General features: G+C 35.4%; 1 protein-coding gene across 1 annotated transcript in view; it reads left to right on the plus strand.

Moving 5' to 3' along the window:
- Positions 1 to 12,337, plus strand: part of Ing5 (inhibitor of growth protein 5) — a 37,576-nt gene extending 25,239 nt beyond the window's left edge. Inside the window, exons 4-5 of the mRNA XM_089105960.1 lie at positions 5,445 to 5,716; positions 12,170 to 12,337. Of these exons, the coding sequence (XP_088962086.1) occupies positions 5,445 to 5,716; positions 12,170 to 12,271 (374 nt within the window). The 3' untranslated portion in view covers positions 12,272 to 12,337. The remainder of the gene's footprint in view (positions 1 to 5,444; positions 5,717 to 12,169) is intronic.

Genomic DNA, 12,337 nt, shown 5'->3' on the forward strand with positions numbered 1-12,337 from the left:
TCTACCTGAATAATTGCATTTATTGTCGGCTGGAAATCATGAGGTGAGGGTTTTTCACTATGATTCGAAGGTGTTGCCTCATGAGGTCTATGAGGTTGAGCTTATATTAGCTGTCACACTTGAAGCTGTAGAAGTGCTACTTTACGCTTGGAGCAGGAGAGGCATTCGTATTTAAACAGAAGACACTCGCTGTCTTCTCTCTTCATGACCAGCGCGAGATCTGCATTTATACCTCGGCAAGAGGCATGTTCCCACTCGTTGCAGAAAAAGCAGAGGAAAGAGGTGGTAATGTCGACATTTTTGTGACAGTAGCTGCATTCTGTGTTGTTATCTGGGAAACTAGTGCCCAAAGGAATCTCTTTGGGCTTCGTAGGCTGGCTTACCGAGGGACCTTGGCTTTTGGTGGATTCTTCTCTCGGAGTCCCTCTAGTATTTTGTACTTTTGGTGGAGGAGTTGCTTTATATTGGTCGTTGCTAGAAGATTTGCAACTATAGCATTGCCATTGTCCTCGGAGTTTGTCAGCAGCTTCCTTAGTATACACAAGACCTGCGCAACCAAAGTGGAGCCATTTTAAGGAGTCTTGGCACTGAATTCCTCCTTGAGCCCTTGTTACATTTTTCTTGCAACGTAGGCAGAGTTCTACCATATTAATGTTATTTTGTCAGCAAACCTTCAGTTTAATTTGGCAACACCAGCGTTACAAGCTTTAAAGATTTAGCGGTAGATAAGACCCGTGGGAAGTGCAACACACGAATCACCTTATTCCAGCAGTTTAAGGATAAAAAATTCCGCTAGCACTGTGTGGCCTCTTAAATATTCGTTGTTGCTCACTTCTGTACAGGCTGTCTCTGCAAAAATGTAACCTGAATTATATCGCCGAAAATGGCAAAATATACTGTCTAAATTTGGCAGCTATGCTGTATTTGGCAGCTATGCTGTATTTGGCAACTATGTGACTTCACTTATTCAGAAGAAACAGATACACGGGTGGCAACAAAGATGGCGCTATATGAAAATAGCACAATAGATGGCGTGCCAGTCTATATGAAAAAAGAAGATGGTGCTGGTGAGAATAAACAGAGAGAAAGACCTATAATAAGAATTATAGAAGGTCCCTCAAATACTACTCAACTAAAAATCTATAATTAGAGTGTAGAAATCAGTTTGGAAATACCCTCAAAGTAATGCAGAAGCTTTATCCCATTAAAGGCAAATATGCAAACTCAGCTACAATAACTCTGTATATAAAATAGATGGCTCTGTATATAACCTAGTAAGACCTTTTTTTGTGGGGGGGGCTCAAACCCATTAATCCCTCCCTATACATGGCCTTGCTAGTATCCCTTGTCACAGGGCCAACTGGTGCCAACCATATGTCATTCCCGTCATCGCAGTGAATTCTAAATTAGTTCCAGATTAAGTATTGGTGTAAAGGATTTTCTGGAAAATCAAATAGCTCTATTTCTGTGAAAAGGAAGTTCATACTAATTATTGAATTTTTCTTTTGATTTTCACTCTGAACCTCGGTTTTCAAACAGAGGCGTTTGGTTTTTTTTTTTTTTTTTTATTTTTACCTTATCTTTAGATCTTGACCTGGTCACTTAGAAAACCGATCATTGAGACGATAAATCAGTCCAAGTATTTTACAGTTATCCTTGATTGTGCACCTGATATCAGCCGTAAGGAACAGATTAGACCGGTTATCCGATTTGTTGATACTACTGATAAAAATTTTGGAGTTAAAAAACATTCAATGCTGAAGATACGACTAGAAAAGGATTGAAAGATACTTTCCTGGGAGCATTGCCAAATCATTGACTAGTCATTAGAAACTGTAGAGGTCTAGGTTATGACAATGGTGTCCATAAGAAAGGGAAAAACCAAGGTGTGTAAGCCAAAACTTTAGAGATCAATCCAAAGGCTTTCTACACATCAATGTGGGTTTCATAACCTAAATTGTGTTTTTGAGGACTTGGTCCTCTGGACTGGTCAAAGGATTACGTTTTTTGGCACGCTGCAGAGGATTTATTGTATATTTTCTGGTTGCACAAGTAGATGGAAGATATTACATCAGCACGTTCACTATCTTACTGCAAAGTAATTATCGGATACAAGATGGGAGTGCCGAATTGAGAGCGTAAGAGCAGTTGGCTACCAAACAAGAAACCTTCATGAGGCTTTATTAACCATGGCTGAGACATCTAGCAATCCCAATTGCGTAGTGAAGTTGCCAGTCTTTCTAATTACTTTCAATTAAACTTTTTCGCATGCTGACCAATGGTCTGCGTTGCGCAGGTACCGATCTCCTGATTCAATGCCTTTGGCCGGGAGTGCAGTGCGTGGTTGGGGGCAAATCATCAGACGCTTCCCGTGTTTTCCTCCCAAATTACTTCAGGTATACATTTAGAACTGGGTTGACTCTGGCTGAGCTTACTGAGCCACACCATTGACCCCCGTTCCAAACCGAATCACCAGTGGCGCCAGGACTCGAACCCCTGAGCTCAGGATTTCTAGTGTGGAGCGGTAACCATTCGGTTAGGACGGCTCAATTGCTAATTACGAGTTGAATTTTGAATTTCTGCTTGCCATGGTCATATGGTCTGACATCCCGTTTGCTGTAAACACCGTCAACAAGATCTTGCAGTTTGACCCTGCAACTTGATATAGGATTTAACCATGTCCACCGTCTAATAAGTTTCTTTAAAAAAAAAACAGAGAAGGATTTGTATCAGTTACTATCACTGCAAAGGCAGTAGCGTCCCAGTGTGACCCAATGTGATGCTGAAGCTTTTTAATGTTGGAGTAGTGTCAAAGGTCCCTCAAAATTCAGTTTATTCAATGCCCTCTTAGCTTCGGCCCTCCTCAAGTCTTAACCTGAACATCTTTGTTAAAGTATGAGTTTTTTAATGCTTGTTCTTGCTTATTCACTAGTTCAAAAAAAAACGTATTTCAGAAAATGAGTTTTATGTTAAGCTCTTAATTTTAATCTCCTTGCTTATATTCCCAAACTATATTAAACATTGTCTGTGAGTTGAATATTGATGCCATCTATAATGAATCCTTTTTTTAATAGATAGCACTGTTTTCCACTATCATTTAATAGTCACATATTCCCGAAATTTAATTAGTGGACTTAGATACGATTTATGAATAGAGCTTTTATAAAGTAATTTATCAATGAATTTGTGATATATGGAGTTCGTGTCAAAATGTTTTGTGTTCATCAATGGAAAATAAAAGAAAAACAGTTTATTTATACAGTTCAAGTAATAAAGCTTTTCAAAGGATTCCATTGCATTATACAAATTAGGAAAAAAGTATTATTAAAATAAAAGAAAATTCGAAAATTCAAATTGGGAAACGAGGAATAAAAATGGTAATGAAAAGGCGTTATAATCTGAAAAGGTTCAAAAGCAAACCAAATAACAATTGCATGTGGCATTATATAGGAGGAATGGAACTTTTCTTCTGAGATTTAACATTGTCAGAATATATGTTTCTTCTTCCTCAAATTCATATCGCCACATGAAATTTTTCAGATTCTTTTTCGGCTCCTCCTGTGTTGAATTTTAAACTTGAAACTTGTATGAAGAACATTAATCTGTGGTAAATTCATTTATATGCATATGTAATTGTTATTTCCAGGGAGAGAGTGGGGGGGGGGGCTGAATTCAAAAATACCTCCAGAAAAACGGACCAAATTATGTCAAATCCCAAATTTAGGGGAGGGGAATGGGCTCAAAGGCATCTTCCTTCGCCTAACTGCAAACATGTCTCAGTAAATTATATAATAACTTAAAAGTTAAAACTATTTTATACAATTTTTTAACTAGAATTTAATTTTAAGCTCGGTAAAAGTGCTATAAATAAAGGGATTTGCTCGGTATCCTCCTTTGTATGACAATTTAGTAATCTACCACTCTTTGATATGCTGAATTCGACTTCAATTATGAACTGATAGGTTTTCTCATCAAGTAATAATTGAAGTTAAAATTTATGGAATTCATGTTTTTTTTTTCTTAAGCTTTTGGTCTTGTAACTAAAGGCGTAAGAGCTGTTCTATCAGTAAGAAATCGAAAATCGATATTGTTTGGCGGTGGTAAATATTTGCAATTACCTACTCACCTGAGCCTGAAACTAAGACTTGAAAAATAAGTCAAATATAGCTTTGGATCTAAGACGTAATCACTTTGTGCATCTGATTGATATTCCTGCCATTTGAAGTCAGCAGCTTTGATAGTTATTCCTGGAATCAAGCTCTGTTGGCTCATACAATCATAAATTAAATTTTCATAGATGTTTCAGTTTCCAATACCAATGATTTGTAAGTATTGACTATTGTCCAATAAAATATTTATATTATTTATTGGGAAACAATCATTAACACTTCCTGATACCACCCTGGCCCTCTTGAGTGGTTGAATTTGCGCCCTTGTATCAGATTTATGGGCAATTAGAACGGAAACAAAAATTAATTAAGAAAAAGGCAAAAACCAAACGTGGATGATTTTCAGCCGGACAAAATAAAGCAAAGTATTTCGGCAGAGACTGCTGCTAACCTGTCTTCAGTGAAAAAGAAAACAAATATCCGTTTGAAGTAACCTGTAAAGAATATTTTATTTTTGGCAATCCATTTAGTGACAAAAAAAATTACATTTAATGTGTTCAGTCATTCTTCTCTTTCTGTTTTGGTTACTTAAAAAGGTTTGTTATTTGTCTAGTTTTTTATGCTGAGTGAGAGTTTCCAGGCTGTTATATTGGAAATATTTCTCAGACTGGAAATATTTCCTGTGTTCTTATTAACTGAATGAAACGAAGAAATTAAATGACGTTTAATAATTCATTAAAATTGTAATAAAGTTGGGAATAATACATGTGTTTAGTTTTTTGTGTCAGCTGAGTTTCCAGGCTTTCATGTGTTTTCAGTGTTTCCGATGGGAACTTTTCCAGTGTTCTTATTGACTGAAAATGAATTTTTATTGACTAAATAAAACGAAGAAATTAAATGATGTTAATAATTCCTTGAAATTGGAAAAAATACATATAATATTCTAAATTGTATAATTTATTAATACTTCTTATCATTTGCAATATTTCTAATTGGTTCCTTTCCTACTCTGATTTCTGGTATAGATTTACTTTTTTTTTATGTTGGTTCTCGTAACGAGAGGTTGTTGGAATTCAGCCACACATTTTGTGAAGCTTGGCCATCTCTGTGCTATAAGCTCAACGCTGGCTAAGTGAGATATTGCAAAACTGAAATATTCCAAAATGAGACACTCCAGAAAGTGAATATTTTGTAAACGTGTGTTAGTAGTTGTTCACTGGCGACTTTTTAAGAAAGGGTCGCCAAACCCACGCCATGCGAGTATTGTTAGTTCTATTGAATTATTTTTTGTTTTTACATCTCATTACTGTTAAAAGATACTTATTAATTTTTTAGAAGGCCGTAAGAAAACTGCGGATAAGGAGAAAAAGAAGAAAGGTCGTGTTAGTAGAGCAGAAGCCATGTCAGAGGATGAGGAATTGATACCAATAAGTCAAAAGAAGAAGGGGAAGAAAGGCGGGGCTGCAGCTGCTGCAGTAGATGGGATGGCGCTTTCACTTGCTCATCCTGCAGATGTTTTGGATATGCCTGTTGATCCAAATGAGCCAACGTATTGTTTATGTCACCAGGTTTCGTATGGAGAAATGATTGGGTGTGACAACCCTGACGTGAGTGTCTTCCTTTTTTAGTTGGCCTAACATGTTCTTATCTTATATTTCTCCTTTTTTACTTTGTATTTCTCTGAGGGGGCGACATGTTTCCAATAAAGAAAAGATTGAAACCTATAGAAATGAATATAGCCTTTAATATATTTTTTTTATTTCCTTTCTTCTGAAGCACATTAATGCGTTTCGTGGTTAACTGAAGCACATAGATGAGATTGAATTGTTTGTGGATTGAAAAGTCTTTTTGATCCGGTTCAGATGTATCGACGGCAAAGTTTTTAAATTCTGACGCATTTTGTTCCGTATTAATTATTATTATTAATTGACGGGTGTGATGGATAAATATTATTATTATTATTAGTAATTAATTAATTAATTCATATTCATATTAATTAGTGGGATGGGTCAACCAGTCATAGTACAGGCAAACTAGCCAAAAATAAGTGTTGACACAGATAAAATTTCAACAAAGATAACTTTTTTACACTTTTGTAGAGAAGAAAAAAGCTCAACAATATATCCAAAGTTGCACATTCTAGGTCGACGCTTTTCGTGTCAATTTTTTCAGTTTTTTTTCTAAAAAAAATGAACTGTCGGTAAATGTTTGTTTTTCTGTATATGAAGTACCGTTCCAATGTTAACTGAAGAACTGAGCCCCATAATAAAAGCAAGTCTTGTGTACAAAGCACTAGAGAAAAGTTTCCTAGTTAGCAATTTGGGATTTTACACTTCACATCGTTGTGACCTATTTCTAACAATTCTATCAGAATGCAACTATTCTGACATAAAGTGATGAGCTAAGCCCAAAATTCAAATTAACCTGATTTTCACATTCATCAGTGTGCACTTTTTTATTTTCATTTGACATGTTTCTTTTAGCACTTAGCTGTCCATCAATTCGTCGATTGTTGGTAAAAAAAATAATAAGTGGGCTGATAAATTTTTTTGCTGGTTAACGCACAGAAGGCAGCTTCACCACTTCCATTACCTTCGTACGCAATAAATTATTAGTGTTGGGCGATAATTTGATTGAACGATACATCGATATATTGATATTTTTACTATCGATAATCGATATATCGATTTTGATATTTCTTATCACTTTTTTTTTGCTCAGATTAACTTTAGGGTCTGGCAAAATTCAATGACAAAAAGAGCATTTTACATTTTTTTCGAAATTTTTAATAAAATACAGAAAAACTTTTATTACGTAAACGAATGTTACAAAATCCTGATTTGGAATTCCTCGGCTCAGGATAAAGAAAAAGAAGTCCCTGGCTATTCAAATCAGCAACGTGTCAATATTTTCCTCTGACAATTGGTTCAGCCTTTTAGTGATTAAATAAAGAAAAATCGTTTTTTTTTTCAACTGAAAGTAACGAGCAGCACTAAAACTGAAAAGAACAGAAATTGTTCTGTTTATGAGGGGTATAACCCCTCCTCAATACCTTGCTCTTCACGTCAAATTTTCTTTTTGTATTTTAACAATCTCCTTACTCTTAATTAGATGGCTCTTGTGTTTCAGGAGTTCTTTTTAAACAATTGGGGCAAAAAGTAAAAATTAGCATAAGGAGCGATGAGCGAGGGGAATTTGTCCTCATATACGAGATAATTTTTGTTCGTTGTAAGTTTAAATATTACGCCTTAGGTTTAGTTGAAAAATTAGTTTTTTATTTCATTTCAAATCGTTATCAAATAATTCTAGAAAATTCGCCGTTTCTGTTCATGGAAAATCTCTCCCCCCCCCCCAAGAATATTCCTCCTTGGAAAGTTACTCTTGCGTAAGATCCTCTCATCCCCCAGACAATTCCATCCCTGCTGAAAGCTCACCCAAAAAACTTCTTGCAGACAATTCCGCCAAGAAAATTATTTTTTGCCTACTTTCGTTTGAAAAAAGACTTGTTTTTCTTCTAATCTCTAACCGTTTTTCAAAACATGCCGGAAATTTTCCCTCCGTGGAAAATTTTTACTGGAAATTTTCCCCACCCAATGTCTCAATGGAAAGTTTGTCCCCGTGAAATTCCCCCATGGAGAATCTCTCCCGCGGAAAATCCCCCCCCCCTCATGGAAAAATCTCTCGAACAATCGTAACTCCTTTGAAAGTTTTCCCTGGGCAATTTTCCCGGAATATCTGCATATGTAAAATTAAGTTTGCAAAGAGAAAATAGATAAATTAAAAGAATTTTGTATAAGGATCCTGGCAAATTCTCTTGTGTACAGTTTCCCTTTGAAAGTTCTTCCTCGGAAACTTCCCTCCCCATGAAAAATTCTCCCTTGTAAGATACCCCCCACATTAAATTCACTCTCCCCCAAAAATTTCTGTTTACTTCCGAATAATAAAAACTATACTTCACCTTTCAACTAGGCCTATGCTAATCAAAATGGCTATCTCAAAATTTTGACCAGATGACTTTGGTAAAAAAAGGAGCATGGGAGGAAGGGGGAATCTAGTTGCCCTCCAATCGGTGTGGTCACGGAATGTGGGGCAAGAACTGTAATTTCCGTTCGAGCGAGCCCTCTTCTGGTTTTATATGACTATTAGTTCGATATGATCATCCTTGCAAAAAAAAAAAAAAAAAAAAAAAAAAAAAAAAACAGAACAAATAAACACGCATCCGTGATCTTTCTTCCGGTAAAACTTACAAAATGTCACATATTTTCAGATGGAAGCTAGAAACCCTTACAGTATGGTTCCCTGATATGCCGAATGTGTGACTTTTATTAAGATGTATTGTCTTTTCAGGGGAATTCCCGCCCTTTTTCAAAAATCATAGAAATTTTCTCAGGCTCGTAGCTTTTGATGGGTGCATAAAACTAGATGAATTTTATATATCTGGAGTCGACATAAAAATCCAATCAAGTTGATATATCTATTATTATAAAAATCCCGTGTTTTACAGTTTCGGCTGCTATTTGGCCGAGTTGCTCTTTACTCACAGCATGTTACCACGAACTATTTGATTAGTTAATCAGGCTTGGAATCCACTCTCAGAATACGACTTTGTACAGGTATTTCTGAGACCCATATTACAAAACTTCCTCGGCTTGAGTGGCTCATTTTTTCTTGGAACTAAAGACTCCCTACTGAAAATCTAGAGAGCTCTGACAGATGCAGCTGCTGAAGAAGCTTGTCTTGCATTGACTACTAAAACTTCATCATGAGATCCCCAAAAAACCGGCTCGATTCTTGATTCTGCACTTGTATCTACTGATACAGATTCCAGTAAGGCCCAATCCATGTATTTAGCTATTTCACTCTCAACTTGGAGAAGATCGTCAGGGTAATATACAATTTCTAGAAACGCGGATTGAGGTATGCGGCAATCGTGAAGAGTATGATCTGAACAAGGCCTATAAACTTAGAAGGTATTTTATCTAGCCAAGTCTTTTGGAAGTTCTCAGCAATATTTGAGAGCTCACCCTCACTAAATTTAGTTTGAGAACGGGCTATGCCATCTTATGGATACAGTTGTGCATGCTGTGTATTTTCATGTATGAGTCACTATGTTGAATAGGTTATTTTTCTTCTCGGCCATTTGCGAAACAATTTTCAATGTTGGATCATTTCTGCTGGACCTTCTCAGGTAGATAACAGAAAAAGCCACAGTAATATCGTTTTCGATATCGATATTTACGTTTTGATATTCGATATCGATATTCGATATCGCCCGACACTATAAATTATATCAACGTTTCGTCCCACGCTTTTTCCAAATGATATATCGGATAAAGCCGTAAGCTAAAAAGTCACAACTGGAAATTACCCCGAGTAATCATATATTAAGTCAAGTTAATGCCAGTGTTTGATATCTTGCCATCTATAGATACAAAAAGTCATTTGCTATATCGGCCACTAAAAAGCTAAAAAAGTTTCACTGCGAATGTTCTCCTTTCCCATTTACTTGATATTTGAAGGTAAGAGATCATTTTGGTTGCGTCATCATTTCAGCCAAAGATCTACAGTCTGAAATGGTAAGCTAATGTATCCAATCGTACGTAGTAAAACTCTTGAAAATTTATATCAAAGTACTGGTTTATATTTTTTCTTTTCACAGACATCTACTAAGAAGATAATCGCGCCTTGAAATGCATCTTGTGCTAATAGATGACCCTTAACGTTAGGCTGTCCAAACTTGTAAATATATATTTAGTTTAAGCCAAAAATTGGGGCTATTGAAGAGGAAATTTGCTTGAAAACAGTTCCTACTTTTATAGTATGCAAAAATTGTAGTTACCAGACTTTGAAAGTGGTTCAACTATAATATATAATATATGTTTTCGTTATTGATGTTGCCTTTAGTAATAGGAGGTTTCCTATGTCCCCAATGTCTGTTTCTACTAGCAGGTGTGTTGGTAGGGTAGCTATGAAACATACTTCTATTGTTATTTCTTTTGTACTGCTCTGTCTGTGTTCGCCACTTCTAACCTTACACAAGTTGCATTTATGATTCCCTCCTTAAAAGCATAGGGCTATAACCTTATCAAAGTAGTTGAAATCTGTTTCTTAGACTAGATCATTTCATACGTATATTTGGTCACTGTACGAGGCAATTGCCATTTCTACAACTTTTTCGTTTAGCTGTCCACCCCACGCAGGGGAGCGATTTCAATGAAACTTCAAATTCAGCATATCAGAAACGTTTGCAACAGAGGTTTCAAGGCCCTATCTACAAAAAAGTTCTATGAGTTCAAGGTTCAGCTTATCCCTGTTCACACGGTAATTCAACGGAAATCTTCCGTAGCTACATATTATGCTTTTTTACTAGTACATAGAAAAGCATGTTTTAGCAAATTTTAATGTTGCTCCTTACTTTCGGTTGAAAAAACTTGTTATTTTTTATTTAATGACAATAAAGGTCTTCCAATTGTAAGATCCCCTTTTGGAATAATCTCTTTTTTCAATTTCAAACCCCGTCTGAGAACGAATATCTTCTGCATTATAGTTATTTTTATTTACTTATTTCCCTGAAAATGTATGAGTTTAAAAGACAGGCAAATATTTTCGGCCGCTGAAAACTAGTTTCATAGATGATTTCCCTTTTCTAATATTTTTAATGTTTCAATAAAGATCTTGCAATCACTTTTTTTTAGGCCGACCCATCAGGTGATGGAGCCAGGGGCGGTAAGATTCAGGCTAACTAATTATTAGATCTCAAAACCGACAATTTAGCCAGCGAAAGATGGTCTGGTAAAAAAGGGGGTCAGGACAACGAGAAGCGTATAAATCTCATATTGATGATTATGAAACTTATACCGTACGTTAAGTTTGACTTCATTTTTGCACTCATCTCGTCTTTTTACATCGGAATAATAATTCAGTTCAAGAAAACGAACAATTACCAGAACTTAATTTTTTGTTAGGAAAGTGAGAAAACTTATACGATACGCAAAAAAAAAAAAAATAATTTTGCGTCGACCTAGAATGTGCAACTTTGTATTTGTTGTTCAGCTTTTTTTGTACAACATGGTGTAAAAATCATTTGTGTTGCAATTTGTTTGGGGTCAAACTCTAGTTTGTCTCTGCTATCAAAGCAGCATTATCAGCGATGTAATTCTACATCAAGCTTGTTTTCAGAAATTTATATCTGTGCTGTAAGAGAATTTTTTAAAGCGTGCAAGCAGCCGAAATATCTGAAAAATATGGGAACTTATTGGGGAAATTGTCAAAATTTTTGGCAAATCTCGAAATTTCAAGATTGTCAAAAACTTTACAGACCTAAAAACCCTTCCCCTGGATCTACTGCTTATCTCATGTAATATAAGAGGATCTTGCATGTTTCCAACATTTTGAAAAAGAAAATTTCGTCTTTTTTTCTTTTTCTTTATTGCTTAAAACCATAAGCTTCCTATCTGTTGACGCAATGACGCTTGAAGACAGCTCTATCTGGGGTCGAACGTACAAATAAACTTTAAAAGGGGAATAATTTTTTTTTATATATTATTATTATTATTAAAGGTGTGTCATACTTTTCCAAAATCTAACATCACACAGAATTTCACGTTTTGTCTTAATACAATTTATTTAATTATTGGATGCGATGCCATAGTTGATGACAAGTAGATAGTAATAGGTAATAGCACATAAATAGTTTTTAGACCACAGTGGTTAAAGTTTACTTCACACGAGTGCTTAGCTAGACATCAATGTTTAAGCGTAATCATTTTTATCTTCATAATTTACTTCGTCTTTTATAAGCGCACCCCGATTGATCTAAAGCAGTGGCGTTTAGGCACTTGTCTTGCTAAGCACACATGTGAACAGGGGTTAAATACATTCTTGAAAACCGATGACAAAACGAGCATTTTAAAAAAATCTTCTGTTTTAGTTGTGCCATTATTGGATGTTGAATCCAATAATATTGTCTTTTTATATTTTACTAATATTTTTTACTGATTGATATTTTATTATATTAATATTACTTATTTAATTACTAATATTTTCTTTTTATTCCATAGTGCCCCATTGAATGGTTTCATTTTGCTTGTGTGGGTCTTTTTACAAAGCCGAAAGGGAAATGGTTCTGCCCCAAGTGTTCAGCTGATCGAAAAAAGAAGTAACAGTTTATCGATTATTTTGTTTATCGTGTCCATTTTTATCTTTTTATTAATATAAATTCAGTTTTA

This window comes from Artemia sp. Qi Xiang Cuo, chromosome 20 (genome assembly GCF_049724085.1).
Source record: "Artemia sp. Qi Xiang Cuo chromosome 20, ASM4972408v1, whole genome shotgun sequence".
NCBI lineage: Eukaryota > Metazoa > Arthropoda > Branchiopoda > Anostraca > Artemiidae > Artemia > Artemia sp. Qi Xiang Cuo.